Below are 25,887 nucleotides of genomic sequence, written 5' to 3' on the forward strand. Positions count from 1 at the left end.
ACGCGCGGCGCGGGGCCGCCTCCCCGCCCGCCCGCACACGTGGCCCCGCGCGCAGCGCCGGGGGCCGGCGCGCGGCCGGGGCGGGGTCTGCGGGGGGCGCGGCGGGGCGCCGCCGGCCGCCGGCGGGCCCTGGGGGAGCGGCGCAGGGCGCCGCGGGGCGCGGGATCCCGCGCCGGGGCCGGCGGGGCGGGGCCGGGGCCGGGCCGGGGGCGGGGCCGGCGGCGCTGACGCGGAAGCGGCGGCGGCGCGCGCGGCCGCCGCAGGTGGACACCGCCGGGCTGGCGGCGGCGGGGTGAGCTGAGGTGAGGGGAGCCGAGGGGAGGGAGCCGAGGAGAGGGGCCGGGCCGGGCCGGGCCGCCCCGCCCGCGAGTGGGGACGGGAACGGGCCCGGCCTGTCCGCGGCGGGAGGCGGGCCGCCGCCATAGCCGGCCGGGGCCTGCCCGCCCCACTGACCGGACCTGATCCCCTCCCTGCCCTCCTCTCTCCCGCAGGGCATGCGGCCGCCCGGGCTCTTCGGGCGGCTGAAGGCGGCGGTCGTCGGGGTGGTGCACGTGGGAGCGCTGCCAGGTAAGCGGCGGCCGGGCGGCCCGCTGGCGCTGCGCCCGCCGAGCGCGGCGGCGTCAGCCTGTCGTCGGCATCACCCGTTAGGCCGGCTGCGGGCCCCAGGGCAGAGCCCGCTCCCCTGGAAGCCTGTCCCTGCAACCACCGCTGCGGGCCCCTCATGAAGCGCCACGGGTTTGGGCATCTCCCCTTTCTAGAGGTAAAAGAGGCAGGAGACGCTTCCACGTAGGGAGCTAGGCTGAGAAAACAAGGGTTTGGCGAGCTCTCCGTTGCTGTGTTTTAAGAGGCAATGGTTATGAAATTAAGCAAATGAGCGTTGGGACAGGATAGATGTCGGCGAGAGCTCTCGCAGGTCCTGAGAGGCAATAGGAAGCTCTGACAACAGGCAGGGTTTGTTCCACCCTGACCTCCTCATCCACCTTTCCAGGGGCTCAGGGTAAGCAGAGCTGATGACAGCTGCTAACCTTCCCCTTGGCAGGCTCATGCCTGGAGCTCACTGTGCTCCATGCTTTCCCAGAAGCAGCCTCCAGGCACTATGGCCAGTTTTCCCCACGCTGTGGAATCAGACCACCTAACAAAGTTGTCAGAGGGCTCTTCACAGTCCCCATTTCAGACTCCCAGTGCCTGGCTTTAGGAGCCCAAGTATCAGAAAAGACTTTGGAGTTGATCTTTAGGGAAATTCATTGAATTCCAACAAAATCCATGCATGTTCATTTCTTCCATGAAGCACTTCTACTGAAGATCAGATACAGTCAACCTTGCAGATTAAAGTTTAAGATAGCTTTAACTAATTTTAAATTGACTGGTGTTTAGCATAGGTATCCTGCAGACCTAGAGGTCGGTCTTGCCATAGGTTGCATTAGTGATGCTCCACACAATGCAGGATAAGCTATAATAAGTACAGGAATAACAAGCTAAGAGCAGACCTGGTGCAATAAGGGATTATTGCAGTTTATGAATTAGATGTAGGAGCTGAATGGTTACAGTAGATCTGTGAAGTTCAGCTAGGGAAAGAGATGCCACTAAGGCATGTTACAAGGAGATACAGCAGTCTTTTAGCAAGTTTACCCTGTTTCTTCCTATTTCAGTATGCCAATCCCTATAGTTATCCTACCTGAAAGCTGTTACTGTATGTGGTTTTGGTTTGTGCGTGCCCTGGGGTAAGCAGCATTATTCTTGCAGGGACACCAAGAAGTTCTCTTCCATTGACCCAGATCATTGATCAAGCTTGTCAAGAGGCTGAAGCTTACAAGGATGCTGGAGTTGTAAGTTTTGGTTTCCTTCTTCCTATGGCAGCATTTACACAAAGCTGCTTCTGCATAGCCAATATTTTAAATTGAGTCTATAATTCATCAAAAGCATCTTAAACCACACGGTTTAGGAAGATGTTTAAATCCACATCTTGCATCACATGTACCCAAAACAAGTGAAAAAGCTTAGATTCAAATTGTGCAATTCAGTTGCTTAAGTTGCATTACCATCAATTTCGAAGAATCAAGTCAATTTAAGGGGGGGGGGAGGAAAGTTGACTGCAACACGGGTGGTTGCTGGCATTCTAGGTATCTGGCTGTAGAATGCTTCATCATCCACCCTGACAAGCCACTATATTTTTAGCTCTGTACCACTCTCTGGTTTCATGAAGTCATGGAGGAATGCCATGTGCACAGCTGAGGCACTGCATCCATACCTCAGTCACTTGTAGGCTGCAGGATCGCCCCACATTTGTGTTTGTACCAAAACAGCACAGATTAATCAGGGACTAAAAAAAAAGCTTAGGCCCTTTTCTGCCCTCTTTAACTCTTCTATCCTAGCCCCCTGGCAGCAAGCATGCCTGCTTTGTGCATCTAGAAGAGAAGGCCCAAAAGGCCAGTCTCACCCAGAGGCAAGAAGAGGCAGGTACTACTGACTGAATTGCTGTTGGACCTAAAGTGGTGTACTAATCTTCATAGGTCAGGAGATTTTAACAGGGTGTATCTCCTTTTGAAAGGTCAGATACGTTTTAAACATTTCATTGCACCTTGTCTTCGGGTGTTGATGTGCTTTTTCTTTGACCTGCCTATGGTATTACGTACCTTTTCTGGCATGGTGAAGCAGTGTCCTAATGCCCGAGGTTTGAAAATGTCTTAAATGAACAAGTAGTCACTGCTCTGAGCTGCTGTTTTCTGCAAAAAGCTTTAATAACAAGCCAGTTGAAACCTTTTTAATGGCATAAATTAGGATGATACTTTACAAAATTGAATATAAGAACTTAGTCTAAATTATAGAAGACCAATGTCAAAATGCAAGACAAGTCATATGAAGCAGGTTATCAGCAGAGCACTAGTAAGGCTAAATTAGGAAAGAATCCTGAGAACAGAACTGTTGAAAGGATAAACAGCAGTGCGGAAGAATGATGTTTACATAGGTGGGCTTCAGTGCCTATGAACCAGATGAGCATGTGCAAGATGTCCACCCAGTTAGAATAATCTCTAACTGCAAGTTGTACAGAATGAGTAAGTTTTCTTCCTTTTCATGCCTGTTGAAAGAGCAGGTGTGCAATAGCTCTGTATTCTGTACTGTGACTTTATATTTTGTCTTTACAGTTACAGTATCAACATGAGGTGTAATGTGATTTGATCTACAGAAGAGTGGCAAGTACTAGTCTCTGTCTTCCTGTGTTAGAGGAAGTGGTTACACAAGGGATCTGTAACTCTTACAGCAATTGCCCCACATTCCAGTGCTTGTTTACCCATTTCTCTTACGTACTAATTACACATTGAAACCTTTAGCAGCAGGGAGAAAACATGAAGTATACCTAAAGGTGAGGGAGGGTACTGAAGCAGTTACTTCCACTGCTGACATGCACAAAGCTGGAACAGTTTTAAAACAAGCTTTAAAATCAGTATGAACACAAAATTTTAATTTGGGTTTTATACTTCATTGTCTTTTCAACAGTTGTAATAAATTCTGCTATTCCAGGTCTAACTGGTTTACCTTTTCTCCTACTGCACTGCAGTCTCTGAACTTGAATATATTTTTAAACCTACCTCTCAGGTAGACAGATGAAGTGAATGCAGTCATTTCTCTACACATTTGGACAAATTCAGAGCTTAAAGTTATGCTTAAGTCTATTTCCTGTAGAAATCACAAGAACATCAGTATACATTCCATACCAATCTTCATTCTAGAGGCCTGTATACAATAGTGTTACAGCAATATGACAAACAAATCCTTTATTAAGGCCATAAAGGTCAGAGATAATCAGGAGAACTTCCATAAATATCAGTATGTTTGCCTAACACTTTCTGCAATTCACTTGTTTAGTTTTTCCTGGTACTTTAAGAGAAATGTAAGTTTTCATGACAGATACTTCAGGAGCTTCCTGGCTTTTGCCCAGAGATCACCACTCTTCCAAACTAGCTATCCTGCTTCTGTAAGGGGAGCATATTTGGGTTTCCCCCTCAGTACTCTGAATGAACTGTTAAGCTGTCTGTTTTTCTTGTGGAAGAGCTAGAAACTTAAAGTTTTTTCCACGGATGTTTCTACTGACAGTATTGCCAAATGCTGCCCACAGTAGCCTTTAAGATGATATGTAACCATCTTGCTGCTACTAGATGTTTACATATTGTCTCAAGTTGCTTGAATTGGTGTTAACATTTAAAAATAAAGTATATGGTCTTGCTCACTCAATATGCATTGCACTTGGAAGTAAATCCTAGTATATTCAGAAAAAGGTGACTCGTCTGGCACATTAGCAGCTTAACATAATAAATATGAAAGATTTGTGATGTTAGAGCACAGTAATGAAAACAAGTGAGTGCTCAGTTAGGAAGCCATCTGTGCTCAAAATGTATATACTTTGTACTTGTGTGTTGCTAAACAATGAAATTCCCTAGACAAGATTTTATAAGCAGCAAGCTATGAGACATTATGATCCCTCCAATTTGTGTCTGCTTTTGTTTAAGAAAAATGTAAAATATATATTTGAGTTAACTTTTATTCATTCGATTCAGCCTGGGTGATGCTTACTTTGTAGCCAGAAAATAGAGCACAAGTTCCCTCTAATTTCATTGATATAGATCACTTTACTACTAGTTGCTGTTATCTAGCTGTAGCTACTTGAGTAGCTGACATTAAAGACAGAAATACGTAAGTAAAACCATTTCTTTAAAGAGAATCCCAAAATTATAAAGTTACATTGAGTTGTTAATACTATGGTGCTTCTTACCACACAAAATTTCAGGTTTGCTTCTTTTGCCAATGCTGTCTCTGGCGATGCATTCATTGCTGTTCTGATCCTTCTGACCCTTCTTTTGTTTCTGTACCTGGAAGGGTAGTTGCTACTACATGTTTTACATTGATGTTTTTAAAAAGTGAAAAGTTTCAAGCCTATTACTCTTATAACTACAATGATAGTTGGAATTCAAATTACATAGAGTTTAATAACAGGTGAGACAGAATAAACTAGTATTTCTGCATAGAAACATGTAGGTAGTTGTCACTTGGATTACAGAGGTTAACATTTCAAATCCTAGCTATGTTACAGTAGAATAAAATAGCAGACAAATCTCCACCCAACTACCTCCTATGGTATATGCAGGAGAACTTAAGATACATACTTACATATATTAAGGCAGTAATCTCTTGCTCTGGAGTAGAGCTTTTAAAGGAATTGCTAGGAAGCTGTGCCTAGACACAGCAAATAAATGCTCTACAAAGGCACCTGGTTTCCTTTATAAGGGGCACATGACTGTGATGATGGGAAAGGCTGTAATTGTCTTAGTGCATACCTGAGCCTATATAATAATGGGTATGGTGCAAAACCCCCTTTCTTCCTGTAGGAAAGAATAGTTGTTTTAAGCTTGCAAAGGTTTGTATTAGTATGTATGTGTTTGTAGGTAAAGCCTTTCTGTTAGGGGAAACACTGGGGTTAAAGTTGCCCTAGGTAAATGTTACATTAGGTAGGTGCTGAGTTAAAGCTTGTATGATTGTTATACCTGTTGTGGTTTATAGTGTGACTATTTTTGAGGCTTTTCTGCTGTGATATGTGTGTGTGCGGTTGAAGTGTTTTAAGAGGTCATTTCTATAAGTGGAATAAAGCTAAGGAAGTTATTTTTCTATATAATCAGAGAGCTATTTAAATGACCTATTTTCCAGTAGCTAACTGTGGTACAAGAGGCACTTTGCACATATGTAGCACTTCAGAAGTCATTCAAAGTAAAAAGGAAATATATTGTTTGAGAATTATTTATAATAAGACTATTATATATAAGCAACACTTAAATCATCTTAATATTCAATGCAAAAGGAACACAAAAGGTATTTGCTAGAGTTTTATCTCATACTATCCAAATAAATTCTGCTTTGGAGGGTGTAATACACTAGCTGTTCCCATAGACTTCTAAACTATAAGCTTAAGTTCCAAGAACTTTAATTTAGCATAACTGTTTTCTTTCCACCATTTTAATTAGCTGTCTGATAGTACTGAAGTCTGTTTTATATACATATCAATTCAGTAAACACAGAAATCTGTGGTGTTATATTTTTATATAAAATATGAAAGAAAGCTTTGAGTTAAAGCATCTGTAATTCAGCTCTCTATTGCAGAACATATGTTGTTCTTTTTTAATTAAACAAAACATAATATGCAAAAGAACACAGTCTATTAGATGGTACCAAAAGAATAACACATTATTAAAGTAATACCAAAAATATTCACAGTAACTGTGGACCTTGAGGCCATAGGAAGAGGCAACTGCTGATAAGTGAATATAGTAAGTTTAAGGCTGAAGAGAGAAATGTTGGAATCCTCCCATACACCTGCATTTTGAACTAGAATTCAATCAGATACTTTTTATGCACAGTAGTATGGCTAGGGTTTTTAATTAATTTTTAAATGAATTAATTCATTAATGTATCTAATGGAATAATTTGCTTTATGCAAATTCTGAGCTTTCAAAGTAGTAGCAACTCATGGAAAGCTCAGTTTCACTGCGGAATTCCTGTGAAATTCTGCCAGCCCGTTCTCCTGCTTTTTTGGCTACTAGCGTGGCTCTTCAGGGGCTGAGCATCTGAAGCCCCGTTCCCAGATGCCTTTCTTCCTGCATGTCCTATTGAAGTTGATTCTCAACTGCCTGAAAGCCTAGGGCTTCTGGTTTGCAGATCCTAGCTCCTTGCCCTTATGATAAGCTTGAAGTTTCCCAGATACCCAGGCTTTGGTGAAGCCTGCCAAGTAGAGCATTCTTGAGCCGAGGACCAAGGGTGTCCAGGTTTTGTGGCCTCAAGGAATTACCTGGTTTTGAGGGTTCATTGCATTTTTTGAGTTTGTTTTGTTAAAATATTGTAATTCTACATTAATCCTTTTGCTGCATACTACTACTGACCAACTTTGCATTCTTGCTTAGGCTGACCTAATATATTTATGTGTACAGAGGGCGAAAGGCTAAGGGATTTCTCTTTCTGTTGGTACCACAAAGGATTCAGTAGTTGTGCCTGAGGTACAAGACCATTTGGTCAGTTTAGGTTTGTTGGAACAGTCCGGACCTCATTCCAGAGAAACCGACTAAAAGTTTGTGATTTTTTTTTCATTTCTGAAAATGGTGGGGGTTTTCTGAGGACTGGTTGTCGTCTTTGTCATATGGCTACCTCCCATCACAAGTAGAGAAGTGTGGATGTTAAATTATACATTGAATTGGACGTAGAAACAAAATCAAGGACAGATGTTTTGGTTAGTTGTCATATCTGGTTTTCCTTTGCCTAGCTGAGGTTTTCTTGGACTGGAATTCTGTAATTAAATATGCTGATGAATGGCACCAAATAGCGCGTAGGTCTAATGTTGGGTGCTCATAATATTAGATCACTTTTTCCATTAATAGGTTGTGTCCTTTTGTTTTTAAGGTAACATGTATTTTGTGTATTTAAAAACTCAGATGTAAGTCATTTGGTAAAGGCAGCTGTACCCTGGTGCACTGAACATATGTGGGTCGCGTGCTTGGACTGACCGTATTGTTCCACTGGATGATTTCCATTCTCAGTTTTCCTCATCCTCCATGTTAGGTGTTCATTTATGATGTCTGTGGCTTAGCCTGTAATTCAGCCATTAAATGCTGACTGCATTTTATATACTGTCTTATCTTTTACTGCCAAAAGGGCTTCTACACTGCAACAAAGATTAAAGAAGCGTGACATATGAAAGTTTTTAGAAAAGGAAACCTTTTTTTTCCCCATCCTGATTCTTTACGTTGTTATTAAGAAAACTTCTTTGTTTAATGTCTAGTTGTATTTTTTTTTCCCAAAAAATGTTCTTCTTTCTATTCTGGTTCAGTTACAATATCTTTGAAATGTAAAGCTCTCATTTTAAAGGATTAAGATGTGTGATGAAACTCCAGAGAGAGCAGAATTTATTTTCTATATATACAATTAATTTGTCTATTAAACTTTTTGTATTTTTAGATTGAAGCAGGTACGAAACTTCTAGCTTCTTTTAACATTCTCACTGCAAATGCAAAACATCAGGCTTGAAATATGTTTCAAGGCTATACTTTTACTCTTGTTATTAGTCCTTGACAAAATTATATATGATTTGCAGTTGTTGAAAACTTTCTGGTATATACTATACAATGATTGGAAAAGTACAAGGTACCAGATAATGTACAAAGATTTTCAATAAATCGCATAAATTATATCAGCAGAGTATTTTATCATTACTCCATTGTTTGCTAAGAGTATGTCCGTGTGGAATGAGAGGTATAGTAGATAACAAATAGCAATATCTTCCTTTAAGTAATTCTGAATCCAGAATGGGAGAAATATCAATAGTTAATACTATGGTATTAGGCACACTGCAAATAGGCACAATAATAGTCAAACAAAAAATTCCTTTATTTATCCAAAATAGCACTTATTTTCTGACATTAATTGAATTGAAAATTGCCTTGATTATCTCTAAATCCTCTGTTATCCAAATATACTCAATATCCTATATTCCACTTGGATAATTGAAGTTTGACTTTACGCTATTTTTAATGAGGTATAAGATTTAACTCATTCGCCTATAGTGCACATTTTAGGATGGATCAAAGGAAACCAAATTGATGAATGTATAATTAAGATCACATTTATTTCTCTTCATGATTTCCCTGCAAATACCATGCTGTTGATGAAAGCACTTTTATTAGTGGTTGTATGCATCAACACAATTTACTGTAGATAATCCTTCCTTTGAAGGAAAACCTTTAAACTCCTGTGTCTTTTAATACAAAACAGTGTAATGGTAAACTAGCCATGTTTTTTAAGTTCCTTTTTTCCAGTTCAATCATATTTCTTTATAACAACCTCCACAGGATGGCTTGATAGTAGAAAACATGCATGATCTTCCTTACACGGTGTGTCCTGGGCCTGAAGTAACTGCAGCAATGACAGTCATTAGTGCCGCAGTGAGACAAACCTGTCCCCATCTCGCGCTGGGTGTCCAGATCCTGTGTGCTGCAAATCAACAGGCGATAGCAGTTGCTCTTGCTGCAGGTAATAGAAATGACTCATCAGTTATTACTGTTGTTTGCTATGGCATTTACTCTCTGCAAATTGTGCATTGTACTAACATAGATACCATGAAAAATGAGACATGAAAAGCTCGCTGTACCCTGAAAAAGCAGAAATTAGATTTTGAGAAAGATGCCTGCTTGATTATAATAGATGATACTTACACACTGCTTCAGTTGGAGGCAGCTAAAAATCCCAGGGCCACTGCCGCAGCTTTCTAGGTGAAACCTGTCTAAATATAATGATTAGTTTAAACCTACTCATGTCTAAAAGCCACCTTTGGTGTAACTCTATTTACTTCAGTTAAATTATGTTTGAGGATCAATTTAACCCACTGTGGTTAAGCATCCTGTTTCAGCATCTAATTATATGTTGTTGCTACTACTGTTATCCATTAAAACTAAGTTTTCATTGCCTTTTTTAATGAATGGATGGAACAAAGCTTTTTATACAATAACAAAAAATTGAGTGTACAGCTAGCCAAACTACTTAAAATTAAATTGCATTTGGGGGAATTAAATATAAATTAATCTATCTTTATTGCATGAATCCTAGACTTGCTAACCTTTCTGCTCCTACTGCTTGCTGAAGCAATTTTAGTTTTTCATATGTAACATTCCATGATTTAAAGATGAAGGCTGGTTTAATATGGAAGGCTTGTACTTCCTAAATACTTCATAAATTGAGGGTTAATGTCTGTTTTTGCCCAAATTGCATATGTGATTACAGTAAGGTTGCACGTTTTTGAATGTACAGATTTTATAAACAGGCAGAATTTTGTAAGAATGGAAAACTAAAAGATGCTGGTGTTAATTGAAAACCATACTTCAGGTAAAATAATGTAGGCTAACTTATCTGCAGTGACAGTTTTAATTGTATTTAATGTGTTCTAAAAGTCTTAAATTCCTTTTATCTTGGGGGAATTCTTGTTAGTAGATGTGTTTTGAACTCAGATTTGTTTTGAGTGCTTTAAAATCAGAAGTTGTCATTTTCAAGGTATCTAACTACTTGACAAACTGACAAAACCTGATTTTTATTGCTGCAGTAGAACCTATATGAAAACCTAAATAAAAATGCTAACAGAATCCAGTTTTAGTTTTTAGGGATTGTCAGCAGGTAGGATACTTGAGGTACATAGCCATTTGCAAAAATATTTACACATCTTATTTTTAAAAGCAATAGTCAAACTGTTAGTGAATTATGCATCCTTTTAGGAGCAAAAATTGATCACTAAATAAAGGATATAGTGTGGGACCAATGTATTTCTCTTACTTCTCAGCAATTATTAATGAGGGAGAGAATTCCTGGAGGGCTTGGGTTTTGCTCAGCTCTACTGCTGTTCTGCACTATTTGCTCTGTAACTGGAGAACACCAGCTAGGAAGGGCCTGTGTTTAATGCAATTCATTGCACTTCTCAAAAGATGATTGTCTCAAGTTCACTGAAGAGGAAAGCAAAAAGAAAAGAAAATCACTTTAAGCAAAACCATAATAAAGTGAATGCTACTTTGTAGGTAGCAAATCTTTGAGTATTTTTTCTGTAGCAACTTAGTAGTGACTTTAATGTCAATACAATTTTAATAGGTGGCTATTAATAAAGCAAGCCCTGTATGCTTTCACTACAAAAAATAGTTGCTGAAGGTGTTTTAGCTAAAAAGCATATGTAGCGTCTCCTGCTACTATGCAGTCATTTAATTTTCCCTGTGGAAACTCCTATCTTTGGTAGAAATCACCATTCTGAAGAGAACTGCACAGGGAAATCATAAGTGGTCTCTAGGTGAAGGTAATGATTTTATTTTGTAAAGGGGGAAAAAAGTCAGCAGGTTTACAGTGTGACTAGGAGCTCAACATCAGCAACCTGTGGTTATGCTAATAAACATGTTGTGGGTAGCCTATTTGGCTATACTATTTGTAACAGATGAAATTACTGAATTCTCCTAGCATATTATAGAATCATAGAATCATTAAGGTTGGAAAAGACCTCTAAGACCATCGAGTCCAACCGTCAACCCAACATCACCATGCCCGCTAAACCATGTCCCTAGGCGCCTCATCTACACATCTTTTAAATACCTCCAGGGATGGTGACTCCACCACTTCCCTGGGCAGCCTGTTCCAGTGCTTGACAACCCTTTCGGTGAAGAAATTTTTCCTAATATCCAAGCTAAACCTCCCCTGGTGCAACTTGAGGCTGTTTCCTTTTGTCCTATCACTTGTTACTTGGGAAAAAAGCCCAACACCCATGTCGCTACAACCTCCTTTCAGGTAGTTGTAGAGAGCGATGAGGTCTCCCCTCAGCCTCCTTTTCTCCAGGCTAAACAACCCCAGTTCCCTCAGCCGCTCCTCATAAGACTTGTTCTCCAGACCCCTCACCAGCCTCGTTGCCCTTCTCTGGACACGCTCCAGCACCTCAACGTCCTTCTTGTAGTGAGGGGCCCAAAACTGAACACAGTGTTCGAGGTGCGGCCTCACCAGTGCCGAGTACAGGGGCACAATCACTTCCCTCCATATTCCATATTTCCTCCCCTAATATTGACAAGGTATTGGATAAATCTGAAAATAACAGTAATAAATGAGGGGATGAGGCATCTAAGAAGGTTGAGAATTTTTTTAAATTTATTTTGGTTCTTTAAGAAACGTTTATTTATTCAATTAGGCACCTAAAGGAAGGAATGCCAGCAAAAATGTGTTTGTGCTGGGTGCTTCAGCAAAGGTATGGGGCAGTGGTAGGAAAATAGTGGGGGATCGTGAGGAAAAAGGAAACCACTGTGTCTCCACTCTTCTGACAGAAACAAGTAGTTCCTCATATTATCAAAAAACAACTATTGAGCCAAAACAGTTGTTGCCAACATCCCCCCAGCTCCAAAAGGTTGTTGCAGACTGTTACACCAGTACTGAATACTCTTGGTTCAGCGCAAGGGCAGGTCCACCACAGGGGGTTGAAGGAGGCGGTTGCCCAAGGGCATCCACCGGGCAGGCCATGGCATTCTCCTGCTGTGGGCTTTGCTGCAGGGCCCATGGTCCCCCTCCGTCTGCCCCACAAACCAGGGTCACTGCGTCTGATCTTTTGCTTTCACATTTGACTTCAAGATGTTATGTTGAAAGCTGCCAGATTTCCCTCTCTTCCTAAGGGCAGATATGGCAATGTTAACCCACTCAAAAATTAGTGTCATTATACACACAAATAGTGGGGGAGATTCATGTCACACCTTTCTTTAATATTAAAGTCCTCTGCTGCTCAATTTTTATACTCTTCTAATGTAGGCATTTTAATTTAAAATACAGTAATGTCCCTAAGGAACTGTAGACTGCGAAACATAGAGACAATACAGAATAGTACAGTTTTGTATTTATGTATTTGACTGGAAGCCATCTTAATCTCAAACACTTATTCTCAGAGAAACAACCCTTCTTAATAGTTCATTTTAATGACATCTTCTAAAGACTGAATTATCTTCCTTCTTTCCTAAAATGTTCTTTGTGGAGAAGCAAGTCAGAATTTGTTTACTAGGGTTACTTTTCAGTTGGTTCATTATTAACAAGTGTACCATGTGTTTTTTAGAGGTGTATAATTTCCTGTTTGTAGTTTCTGATTTAATTAACTACATCTGCTTGAGGTTGAAACAGAATGGTGTATATAAGCAACTTCTGCTTATAAGGCTTATAAGCCTGGCCATCTGCTGATCTTCGAGGCATAAAGCAGTTCCCATAGCTGTATCTCTGTAGTGATGCACGTCAACACTTCTGATATTCCAGGTACCCCTCCCTGTTGTATCTTGACTCCACGGGGTGGAAAACCCAGGCACGTGGGCCGGAGGCAAGTTACGCTCTTGTGTTCTGGCCAGAGCTTCAGTCTGGGTGCCTGGGAGCGAGGACTGTAGGGTCTACTGTAGAGTGCAACTTCCCTACACCTGGGTGAGCCTGTGTTACACTTACCATGAATCAGGGCTCAGTTTTTAAGTTCATCTTCTCTCATCTCATAAATTTAGAATAGAATAGTTCAGTTGGAAGGGACTTAAAATAATCATCTAGTCCAACTGCATCTCTACCTGACTGTGAAACTGCCCTTTTTTCCTTTAAGGATCATGTTACTGAAATCCCATTTCTGAATTAGTCTTCATCAATGATAATGACACAGTTGGTAGCTGATTAAGTGAGACTTCATATCAGAAGATATACCAGGTACCCAGATATCTCCATATCTTTTATAAATACAGCTTTGCTGTCTGAGACTGTTCCTTTCCCTCACCCACCAGCAGAGATATCCTCCACGGGAATTCACTTGCTACATCCCATGATGCTAAGATGGGATAGAATTGGGCAGAATTGTAGACTGCTTTTTTGTTTTTCTTTTTAACTGCCACTGTATGAATGCTGTGGTGGGAGGCAGCTAAGCAGAGAACTGTATGAGGGGTGTGCGTGCCTTGGGAGCATCCACAGGTGCTGTGGAGCAAGACAGGGAACACTGTGGACTCTGCTGCAAGCTCTGCTGGAGATGCTTCTTCCAGGTCTGTAATTCATGCTGAGCATGGAAAGAGCGTGGCTGCAAGACAATGTCCTGAGTAAAAAAGGGTCTTCACAGCACAGAGACTGTATGCCTCTAGCATCGATAGCAGGCAAAGTTTACTCCTCTGAGTTTTCATTTTCAGCACAAAATCAGTCTTTCAGATTCTTTTTGAATTAGGAAGGCAAGAAGAGCTGGGAGCCAGGATTTACTGCACATATAAAACAAGATACCACCAGTAAAGTTACCTGCAGCATCTTGCCTTTGTGTAAAGGCAAATATGTTTGCCTGAAGTCCAAAATTCAGCAGCAACCAGGAGCTTGCTGCCTTGCAGAGGCCAGATCGCATTTCTGTGAAAGCAGTAAATCATAGCTCCCAGCTCCTTTTGACCTTATAACTGAAGGGAGGAACATACCTGAGAAAGGGCTTCTCTATGGTTGCATCCAATTCACTGTTTTGGGGTGTTAAAATGCAGTCATGGGCACATTTGCAGCATTTAAGATGGATAAAGTAAAAGTACTATTTCCTCCATTAACTCAGTCTTGCAGTATTTTCTCACCCAGCAAAAGAAGTGTTTCAGTCTGTCATTTTTTTTTTTCTTTTAATCATAAACTATCATGGGAAGGAAAGAAAAAAAATAAAGATTTTCTTTACAATTGATAGACCTTCACAGCTGTTTAGGTAAAGCTGTTTAAGTAGGTTTAAAGTAAGTGGAGTAATATTAACTTTTGAAAAAGAGACAAGCTCTAGTTCCTTGAGCAGGCCGTGCAGCGGCTGGTTACTTGATTCCATGTTCTTAATATAGTCTTGAAGTTCTGTTTATTAGGTTTCATTGGAAATTTCCTGTGCTTGTTTTCCAGTGAGATTACAAAATTTTTTTGTTCCCATATAAGTCAGAAATGGGACTGCCTATTAACTATTCAACGGCTATTACTTTTCAACTTGCCAAATGTGAAAGTAAGCAATAGTATCATTCTCACAATTTTATGAGCGTAAAAATGAATTCGTTAGCGGAATCTGATTATGGCTTCATAAAACAGAAGGGTAATGATTTGGTGCCTGCACCTATTAGACTTGGTTAAAATTTGTATTTTCATAGCCTCCAAAAACCCAGATAGAGAGTGCAACCTTGTTAAACAAAGTACAGTCCTAATGTTTAGCAGAAAGTCTTAAATTACTAAGTTAATGAAACACAAACCAAGCATCAACAAACAACATGTAAGCAGTGACTTTAATACATGAAATTACTCAACGAATAGCCCCTGTCCTGAGTTAGACATTATGATTGCTGTGAAAATGTAACATATCTCTAGACTCATCGATAGTCTTATGATTAGAGGAGAAGTAGTTTTTCTTATTTAGCTCTGAATTGTACCGTAAACTTGGGTGATTTAAATAGAACCTATAGCTTTTGTTCCTAGATGCAGAAATCTGAATCTAGCTATTTGCACTATATTTATTACCCAATGTCTATTAGCACCTGTAACTATACTTGTGGCACACTCTTGGCTTTGGATCCTGAGAATACTCCATGCTTTTCACCCACTAATCTCAACGTACAGGACAGCTCATATTTGACTTGGCATCCGTCTGTGATGTTTCTTGTTAGCTGGAGTCTGTGTTGGTAAGCAATACAGGCTCTTCTCTATCAGGCATAAGCTTCTGTTTCTTCAACTTCAGGGCTTTTGGAATGAAACTGAAATTTAACATAAACAGGCACCTTGTCATTTGGTAAATACATTTTAAAGATGGTTTATGTTTCTATTTGAAATGTGTTAAGGTGAGGCCTCTGTTGCCTAAGCAGTTCTCTGGCGGGTGGGATTGCATTCTCAATGGCTGCTTTCACATGCGTTGGTTTCCTTGGTATGATGTCAGCTCTAATTAAAAGTGCAGCTGACTGCAGCTGGAGCAGCAGCAGAGCTTCAGAAGGGCCTGGAAGAGACCTCTAAAGTAAACTGGAAGAACAGTAAAAGCTGCACAAGATGAGTGCAGAGCTTTTACATGTATGTTAAGTGACAGGTGAAATAAACTTCAAGGCTGTGAAAGACTGGAGAGAAGAGGGGAATACAATAAGGGAGTCAGAATTCAGTCTTGTCCCTCACAGCTGTGGGCTTATTACACCATTGCCCAAGGCTTCAGTATTTCAACACGGATATTTCAAGGCCACGTAGGGGGTGCATGAGAGTAGATGAATGGCCTGTGTGAAGTCATTGCTATTTGTAATCTTCCTCTTAAGCATCCATCCCACAAAACCTTCCTAGTGCAAAAAATGAATGAATATGGTGGAAACTGTGTTGCTAAGACATGGTAGAGTTGATGGTTGGAGTAAGTTCAGAATAGAGTGGAAAACGTTTCACTCTTCCCAGACCTTATCTTTTTGTACCTTTGGCGCAGCTCTAGAAGTAATTTGTTGATGCGGTGCTGTGTAGAAAACATAAGCTATATTCAGAGGGAGAGTCAAACAGATTGTATGTAATGTGTTGCAGGCTGTGTTTTCTTACCTAATTTTCTAAAGAAAGAAGACTTAATGCTATTCCTCTGTCTGTGTCCACGTCCTTGATGTGTTTTGACCTGATGGCCAACTTCAGGCATATTTAACAGGGGGAATAGATGTTGGGAAGGAAGTAATACAATGAAAGAGTATCTGGAAGGAGAGGAGAGGCCCGAGTTAATGACCCTTTTTGGAGAGAAGACACATCGTTAGGACAAAGGAGCTGTATTTTGACCTACCTGCTCCTCTGTCAGCATGTGCCCACTGGCACTTCATGACAAGAGGCAGGGCAGGATGTGCAGCCGCCTGTTCTGAGCCACACAGGAACAAACTGATAGGGGCTGAGAAAGAGAAGAGAACCGTGGGGATAAGGAGAAAACTGGTGGGCTCTACGGGAGAGAAGGGAGTTGAAGGTAGTAAGATGGAAAGAAGAAGTGGAGAGAATATGGGTGAAAATAAAGGATGTAAAACTTAAATATGTGGAAAAGCAAGGTTGGTTAGTCCTAGAGCATATGGAACAACTTGTGTTGGGATCAAATAAGAGGGGCAGTAAGGTGGGGTTTTGTTTGGTTTTAGTATTTCTGTTTTTCAGTCTTCAGTTTTAGCTAAGATATTGATAATTTTCTTTTTTTCAGGTCTTGATTTTATCCGGGCTGAAGGGTTTGTGTTTTCTCATGTTGCTGATGAAGGGATTATAAATGCCTGTGCAGGTAACCTGCTACGATACAGAAAACAAGTTGGAGCAGAGAACATTCAGATTTTCGCTGATATTAAAAAGAAACATAGGTAAATACAAGCAATTTTTAATGTAAATATGAATGTAATAATGATCTTCTATTTTTCTCCATTTTCTGATTATTTTTTTTAATGCCTATTTAGTGTGAGGAAAGTTAATGATATAGGGAGAACTTTATTGTTCAAGCAAGGTCTTGCAGTGGTATTAGGGGATATGTTTAAAAATAAATTTGCACCTGTAAGCTGCAGGTTGCTGCATCTGTGAAGTTTGCAGTTGTTTAACCTTCAGGATTTATAAATGCAGGCTGTAAAAGTTTTGCATCTGGTATTAGGTGAGATTTTGTATACTTGTGTATATACCTATTATGTTTAAAGAAATTTTGTTTCTGGAGGCTAGGCATCCAAGGTTATTTTTAGTTATGCAAGCAGTTGCCATATAAAAGCATACACGTCATAATATTTTGGCATTTTAAAAAGCTATTCTCTTTTTTCTCCTTCCTGCCAATAATACTGGTTTCTCCTACTTAAATCAGTGCTGTCTATGTACGGATTATGTTCTATGATTATCAAACAGAAGGAACTTATGACAGATGAATCCAGTCTCTTTTCTGCTGATACTTTATCATAACTATCACATGGTACTTTCAGCTATTTAGATGTCACTTTGGATTTTTTTCTCCAGAAGAGCTGCTCAAGTGTTAGGTTATTTAGCATGTATAATATATAATTAAAATGTTTGTGTGTAGTATGTGGGTAATAATGAGAATAACCAAGTCTGGAAGATCTTAAATACCTAATAAACAGGTAATAAATTTCAAAATAGAAAGGAAACAATGCAGCGTGGTCAAATTAAGCTTTTAAGGTCCTTTCACAGTGATTTCTTTCTAATGATTTCTTTATATATATATATATGTATGTGTATATATAAAAATAAAAATACATTGCATTAGACTTTTTTTATAAAAAATCGATTGCATCGTGATTTTTTTTTTCTTTGTCTTGATGATTGATGAATTGATATTTGGATTATACTTCCTGTTGTTCAAAGGGTTTGCTTTTTAGGAAACCCTTTTTGTTTCAGGCAGATTCATAAGCTGAGAAGGAAATGTTAAAGGACTTGTTGGTTGAATCTTTTAATGTAGAAAAATATGCCTGACACTGAGAGCTGCTAGTCTCCTGTTCTTTAAATGGGGAGAAACTATTTTTGTAGTCTACAGCTGTGTTACGGCTACCCTCCACGTGCTAGTTTTAGGGTGCCTACTACTCTTAAGCCCCATTTCAACCTCATTGTACATATTAGGTACTTAGGCCTGCCTTTCTCCAGCTGCAGAAGGGGAGTTAGTGTACTTCCTTTTGCATCCATCGCCATGAGCGGAACGCACTGCTCACGCGTGCTGCCTCTGAATATGGCCAGAGCATGGCCCCCCTCCAAGAGCGTTGTCCATCCAGACTGATCCAGGAAAGAGGTTGGCTCCATCACCACTCATCAGTGCAACATGTTGGCCATAGCCATTGTTTTCTGCTTAAATGGAAATATAGAAACAACAAAGTCAGGTGTTGAACCAGCAATGGCTGGAATTCTTTCAAAGTTTAGAACCGTTTAAATTAAAAGCTTCTATTGCTATAGGTTTCAGACAAAGTGCGTCACCCATGTATCAAAGACTGTTGTTGAAAAGCTAGGTTGCAAGTAATTGGTGTTTGTAACTGCTGTGTAAGATGTGATTATATCATAGGTAATAACTATACTTTCTGTTAGTTGGACTTCGTGAAATGGAGGGTGTTAATTCTGTTCTAGGCAACAGAATCTGATTTATGAATGACTGCACATCCACAACTCCCACTTGAAGTCAGAGCGCTGTGTGTGCTCAACATTTCTGAAATACAGGTGCTCGACATGTAAGCAGCTGTCTCGACTGACACTTGGTAGTTCACACTTAGCAATCGCTCTTTAGAGACAGGAGACCCAGGGCAATAGACTAATCAATTATGGTTCCCTGATGGAAAAGGTTGGTTTTTTTCCTCTTGTTCGTATTGCAATTTTACTTCCCATTTTAAAACAGGACACTTACCCTCTCTCACAAAGCCTGCCTTTGGTTGTTCTGACAGCGGGTAAGATGAAGAAACGCAGTCTAAACATTCAACAAGATGGATAACAAATGTGTGTGCCGACAGTAAGCACAGGGTACGTTCCTGTTGTTTACAGTGCTCACACTCTGACGGCAGATGTCAGCGTGGCCGAGACCGCTTCGGCTGCTGAGCTCTTCCTGGCTGATGGGGTTGTACTGACTGGCACGGCTACCGGATTGCCCGCAGATCCTCAGGAGCTGAAAGGTGAGAGCTGTCATATGAAGGTCGGACAACAGGCAGTGAATCAGCTTCTGGATTAATGTAGAAAGAAATCTATATATCCACTGATTCATAAGGAAAAAAAAAGAGGGAGGAAAAGAAACTCTCGCTGTGGGGTTTGATTTGATACAGCAGAACTAATGTGATTGAGGTGCTATTCAGATTGGCTGTCATATGTTTCTAAACAACAATTTGGCAGGACAAAAATGAAAATTATTTCAAGCTTTTTTAACACTGGATGATGCTGAGGCTTAAATGAAAAAAAAATGTTTAAAATGTATGTAAAATATGTAAAGAAAAAAACAAACCAAAACAAACCACAAAACGAAAACCCCAAACTGTTTCTAAACCCATTTCTAAAAAATCTTAATATAAGAAAAAGCTACTTTTTAGCCTTAGTAGAAAACTAACTAACTATAAATCTTTTCATTGAACAGTTAAGCGTTTTTATCTTTCACAATGAAAATGGAAGTCCTGCAAGAAAAGAGGCATTTTGATAAGGCAACATTCCCAACAGGAATATCAGGGAAAATACTGCTTAGAAGATTTTCAGAAAGAATACAAGTTCAATGGTAGATAGAAAGATATTACATCAAAATAATTTTTAAATGGTGTGGACTTTTTATCAGGGGAGAGTCATTTGACCTATGAGCTCTGACCTTTGCAAAAGTTTTATATGATTCTTCATGTTTTTCTATTGGCATAAGTATGGGCTGTCTTCATGCAAATGGATCGCTCCCATGCTAGAATTAAAGTTCTATCATGGGGGCATTTGATTTTCATCACTAATTTTAATTTAGATTAATGGCTTGAATTTGAGGGTCTCACTACATAAAATAGAATGTGTATTTTTTTAGGTTTTATTTTTGCTGGCATGCTTAAACTTAGCATGTTCTGAAGTTCCAGTGCAGAGTGAATTGTTTTCAATTTATGTTAGCTGATGAGAGTGAAAACCATATTTTACTTGCCACAGATACCTGGACCTCAAATATCTTTTGAAATAATATGAAATCATCCAGTGTTTTCAGGGTTTTATCTATATCATACATCCTTAACAGCATTTAAAATGTATGTTGAACTTGTCAAAATGGGGTTTTATTTCATACATATTAAACAACCTTTTTGCCCAAAAGGTTATAAATTACTATGCTTCAATCACCAATGTTAAAAAGAAAATGATGGTTTGGTGTGAATATTGAACTTGAATTAGTTGGTCTTTTGGTACAGTAAACTAGAAATGATACGTGGAACAGGTGACTGAAAGCTAGGCATATTTTCGAGACTACAAAATTTCATTGAACTAGAGCTCCATCCCTGCCTGCAATTAATGTCTCCACCACCCTTAATGCAGATTAAATAATAAAAAAAAGGATTTGATAAGTCTTGCGGCAAAATCCTGTTTTCACATATGCACATGCAACCTCCATTGATTTCCTGCATCAGAGAGCAAAACCTGACCTCTAGGCCCATAGGGTTTTTATCACAGGACTCTAACCAGACAGCACCACGGCTTCTGCTTTTCTTTCATGTGAACAAACATGTCAGTCTCTGTCTTGTTCTCTTTCTGGGTCCAAAGAACAAAATGAATAGGAGTTGGCAGCTGTAGTGAAGTACACACATTAATTTTGTGTTTGGATTTCTGCTATGAAAGCAAGAATCTGTGGATCACGGATTTATTTTACTTAAGTCACAGGATTTTGGATGTTAGCAGGCCCTCTTTTAAGAAGGATGTTGGCTTAAAACAGTTCAGAGAAGAACTTAAAAATCAATATTCCAGGGTATAAGGAAATGACAAATTAGGCATATCTATGTCAGCAGATTCTTAAAAGGAATCAGATATACAGTCTACAAAGTTGGTGTTGATGTGAGTGAAATTTTGCATTTCACGAATTTATGCAGCCCTGAAAGTGCTGTATTATGATGATACACACAATTGGGCACCTTTCATCACGCTGCAAAGCATCTCTTGAAAGCAGAACCAAGAGACAGATGAGATTTTGTCATGTCTTTTTTTCAGCTTTGTTGTGCAGTAATATAGAAGTGTTTTTGCCTTTGTGTCTCTGTGTTGAATTGACTGATTTGTGATGGAGTGTGGGAAATGAGTGTTTCCCTGTCAAGCCAGAGAACTGTGTTCAGCAGGGTTTTGTTTGTAGTTTGTGTCACTGCCTTCTCGTAGGCAACCATCAGCATCGCTCCGCGCAGCGGCTGGCAGGCTTTGCTCGGGGGCTCTCCGGGCATAGCAGGCACCAGTGGTCGACGGAGCACAAGGTTTAAAACTCAGACTTCAGGTTATTAAGGATCAGGAATTATAGCTGAGCATTTTGAATTACAATTAATTTATTTAATAAACCATATTTTCATTTAAGATGTTATAGAAGTTTGTTCCAGTTTGTTACACTGTGAAATGTTCTTTGGTTGGAGAATGAATCTATCAGGTTTTCTCTTTGGGTATAACTGCTGAAATACCTGCTTCACATCCAGGCTGTATTTTAAGTGATCAAAGCTTTGTATAATGACTGCTTAGTTATCTGTGTGAACAAAACAAATGGCCTCAGCTGAGTAACCAGTGGAAAGTGGGGTACATCATGAAACTCAACAGCTGGCTGTGGCTGTCACCTCCTTAGTTATTGTTCATAAAAGGGGCATCAAGACTGATTCACCCTCTCACCTTTTGATGGTACATTTAGGTCAAAATAGAGGCTGCTGCCTTTGCGGCACCCTCGTAGAGTTAAACAGGAGATGTGAGTCTCTGATCTGTACTTTTTGTAAGCTCTAGATTTAATGACAGAGAAAAAGTCCTTTGAATTAAAAAACTAAAATGTGTTTCAGTGGAGCATTGCCATAAACAGTGTTGTGTACGGTACTGCACACTGCAGTAATTACTGCATATGAAAAAGCTGTTAAAGAAGAGTAGTTGAGCAAGTTATTGGCACAGTGGTGCTTGTTTTTACGCTGCTCTTTGCCATTGTTTTCAAGCTAGGAGCATTTGGCCTTTATTTCATGTAACTTGTGCATACCATAGTTCAAATGCTTTCATTGTGCTTTGCAGCCAAGCACTATTTCATCTGATTTTATTAAAGACATGTCTGCAGATGTACTGTCACAAGAAAGAGCACAGTGCCCTCTAGTTACAGTTTATTGAAATAGAGAAATGTGCAAGTTGTATAAACTTTAGGATCTTGTTACTGTAACATCACAAAAGTGTCTGCTTTTCTCTGTGTCAAGAAAAAAAAAAAATCAGAAGAAAGCCAAGAAAGCTGAGAGAGATTTAAACCAAAGCTCTGTGTTTAGAGACATCTTGACAGTGACTGAACATTGCCACGCAAAAGCATATCTCACTGCTGTTGCTTTATTTTCTTTTACAAGTTAGAATTTGTATTAACACAGCCAATAGACAAGTCACCTTCTACTAATCAACTTTAGGCCTTGATGTGCTTGGAAATGACTTAAAAGTAGCATCTGTAGCATACTTAATTAGGTAACCCAGTCTTATTGTAGACCGAGCACTCCCATTGCCATTTTTCACGTTGTCAGTCTGAATAAATCTCCAGCACAGGAGATGTGTGTGGACTCCACGTGTCATGTATGGATCACAGCAGGAGTTGGATACCTTGCTACTTTGGAAAGCTTTGGGATTTTTTATAGCTTCACAGCAGTCTCAGGTTTCACTGGTTTTTACTCTTTGCCTAATAGGGCTAAGCTATTGTCTTACACCCATGTGATCATGCTCTGTTTAATTATTTGGCTCTTCATTTTTCCTGCTGATGTGAAATAATTGTAAAACAACTACCTGCTAATGTGCCTTATGCACTTGTCATAAAAAAAAATATTGACTTGGTACGCAGTTCCTCTGGGAATATGGTAAAGTACTGTTGCACAAATCTCCGGTCAGTTGTAGCACCTTAATTATGCATTGGTATCTATGTAAAGCAGATATGATATTTCTAAGAGCATGTAGATACTATATAAATAAAATTCTGATTTTTCTGGAACAGGATTTCAGTAATAATGCTATAAATAACTAAAAATGAATTATTTTGTTGCTGTAAGCAGGATGACTATAAGAATATAAAATATGCATAGAAATAACTAGTTTTAATCATAGATGCATGATCCATCTGATTTGTTTAAAATTTTCAGTAAGGACTGTGTGGAATGGTTTTAATTTTGGGTTAAAATGTTTGTAAGAAGGAGTTATTGTTCCTAGATGGAAAAATGGTAGGGCATGTGACCTAAAAAGAGATTCAAGAACATTTTAATTGATCCCTTTCTTTGGTGAAGTAGGAAGGTGATAAATAATTAGTCTTCCCTGAAGCATAATTAATAAGTTAGGCTTCTGATGAAACTTCATTTAAACAAACAGTGTTTTGAAGCAGACTTTTTTTTATGTTGCATATATGCTTTCCCTAGTTACTTCAAGCTCTAACCATCTTACATCAGCTTATCACCAATTAAAGCAATTTATATGTTTTTAAAGGTCAGAAATAATGCCTCACAACCTTTCTCTAAGTAAGGGATGAAGCATCCAGTCCTGTGAGTGACTCTTAGGATGGTCAGTTTGAAATGAAAGGGTAAGAAGGATGCTTAGTAGTTCTTGAACTGGGATTTTTAGATTTTTTTTTCCAGAGCTAGTACAGACCCAAGTTCTGCAGAAAATACTCTAATAACCTTTTATTTATCTATGGGGAACCTTTTCATGGTCAAAACAGCCATCCCCTTTTGGTTTTATTCTAAAAAATGTGAACTACGGTAACTGAGCCATAGATCAGTTTCTGCACAGTCAGGTCTGTCAGAATGCATGCATTTCACAGTGTACCTGATCACCTGAACCATGGACTGAAACCCACCCCTGTGCGTGGGGGATGAAGTGGATCTGTAATATTTTGAGCCCTGTTTTGATATTTTGTCTATTTCTCCTTTTGGAGCCAGGTAAAGGGTCAGATAATTAAGTAACACATACTGTATATAGAAAAAATAATTGGCTTTTCTGTTCCATTGCCATTCATAGAAAGAGAAGTAGTCTTTATCAGTACTATCTTTTGCTTTCTGGTAAACTAGCTGGAGCTATCAATGTAGGCTATATGACCACTGCTTGCTTTCCTACTTCTGAGTTTCTGAAATTTATCATGAAGTAGAGAGCATGTTCCTTTTCTGTTCCCTGTGAATAGGGCCCTTCTTGTTTCTTCACTGAAGATCTTCTACTAGTTGTCAACGTAGCATAAATTCAGCAAGGAGACCTGGCAGAAATACACACCAGTCCAACTACCATTATTGTGATTTAAACTGATGACTGAAGAATTGTAATGAGCACAGCTCTACTGAATAGTTCTGCCACTGTAATGATCTCACCAGACTTGCAAAAAAGAATCTGAGCTAATACAATGAATGGAAACAAGAATGGCTTCTTACTCTTGTAGCTGTATTTTGATTACTTCGTGGAAAGATTGGGGGAGGTGATTATTCACATCTTAAGGTGAGGGAAATCAAGAACACAGTTAAGACTCCACATGGGTCACAGCAGCCCACATGGTCACTCCAGCATCAGTAAATCCTTTGTCGAGGCAATGGACCTGGTTTGCCTGGAATCTATACTGGGTGCTACTGCAACACAGTAGTAAACGTTAGCTCCTTTCCATGTATGTGTAGCACCTCAGGCACAATGGAGCCTCTAAGCGTGATGGTAACAGTCACAGTAAGTAAAAGGTTCTGGTCCTGCTGTGCAAAAACTTCCTGCATCTAGCATCTCTTCTTACCAGGGATGTGGAACAAAAATGAATTTATGCAGGAATATAGTAAAATGCAGTACATTCTCTGCCAGCCAATTCAACTTCATCTTGCTTAAATCTTGTTCCTTGAGAATAGAGGGGTACAGGTATGGTACCAAGACCCAACTTTCATATCTTCCATAGCACTGAAACTATCCTCTGATACGTGGCCAGGAATATTCTTCTGCAGCGTTTCATACAACAACAGAATGCAAAATGGAATAAAGGTGAGATTTTTCTTAACAGCTGTTCGGGGCTAAAGGTGTTTTTTCTAGAGAAGTTGTTTCATTCTATAGTAGAAGTAAGAAATACCGTGATCATGAGTTTCTTGATACCTTTCTTCATTGTTGAAAAACTAAGCAAATTCGAGTTTTGATAGAGTTGCAAAGATGGGACTTAACCCTAATTTTGGTTTTCCTCTCTTCAGAGGTTAAATGTGCTGTGAAGATTCCTGTGCTGATTGGGTCTGGAGTGACTCTGGAGAATGTGAGGAATTACTTGGATGCAAACGCTCTAATAATTGGTTCGTATTTCAAGAAAGAAGGTTATTGGGCAAATGGTGTTGACCCTGACAGAGTAAAGAAATTTATGGGACACATAAGTAAACTGAGAGAATGAGTTTGTCAGCAAACAGTATTTTTGTGTGTGTATAAGTGCAGTACGATACATCATACAGAATTAAAGCACAAACGTGTGCTTGAATGGCTAATAACATTACATGAAAACACACATCATCTCCGTAACTAGCTGGGAAACATGGTAACACTTTACAATAAACTGGTGCTCTGATGTTTGTTTCTAGGCAGCGCATTTCTGTGGCACTCAAAGCCATTGTCAATGCAAAACCAACTCTACGAAGGCTTGTGTAATATATTCTCCCCTGTAAGTAAAATACTTATAGAATTTAAGAATTTTTAGTAAATATTCATCACAGGTCAGCTGAGTTTTGTTTTGCCTGTGAGTACAAT

The 25,887-nt window shown here is 39.6% G+C and overlaps 2 protein-coding genes across 3 annotated transcripts in view; both read left to right on the forward strand.

Moving 5' to 3' along the window:
* Positions 1–233: 233 nt before the first annotated feature.
* Positions 234–25,708, forward strand: LOC143165630 (uncharacterized protein F13E9.13, mitochondrial-like). 2 transcript variants are annotated; one of them, XM_076349197.1, is made up of 7 exons: positions 234–302; positions 492–567; positions 1,744–1,826; positions 8,883–9,063; positions 16,709–16,859; positions 19,012–19,139; positions 25,347–25,708. In XM_076349197.1, the coding sequence occupies exons 2-7, from the start codon at positions 495–497 to the stop codon at positions 25,535–25,537; spliced, it is 807 nt and encodes a 268-aa protein (XP_076205312.1). In that variant the 5' UTR covers positions 234–302; positions 492–494; the 3' UTR covers positions 25,538–25,708. The 2 variants fall into 2 exon arrangements, with proteins under 2 accessions (XP_076205312.1, XP_076205313.1); XM_076349198.1 differs by lacking the exon at positions 234–302 and adding an exon at positions 25,064–25,146 and having other exon boundaries at positions 403–567; positions 25,347–25,525.
* C11H19orf12 (chromosome 11 C19orf12 homolog) overlaps positions 1,770–25,887 on the forward strand; it is a 60,382-nt gene continuing 36,264 nt past the window's right edge. Inside the window, exon 1 of the mRNA XM_076349204.1 lies at positions 1,770–1,826. The gene's annotated coding sequence lies outside the window, so the exon portion shown is untranslated. The remainder of the gene's footprint in view (positions 1,827–25,887) is intronic.

This window comes from Aptenodytes patagonicus, chromosome 11 (genome assembly GCF_965638725.1).
Source record: "Aptenodytes patagonicus chromosome 11, bAptPat1.pri.cur, whole genome shotgun sequence".
NCBI lineage: Eukaryota > Metazoa > Chordata > Aves > Sphenisciformes > Spheniscidae > Aptenodytes > Aptenodytes patagonicus.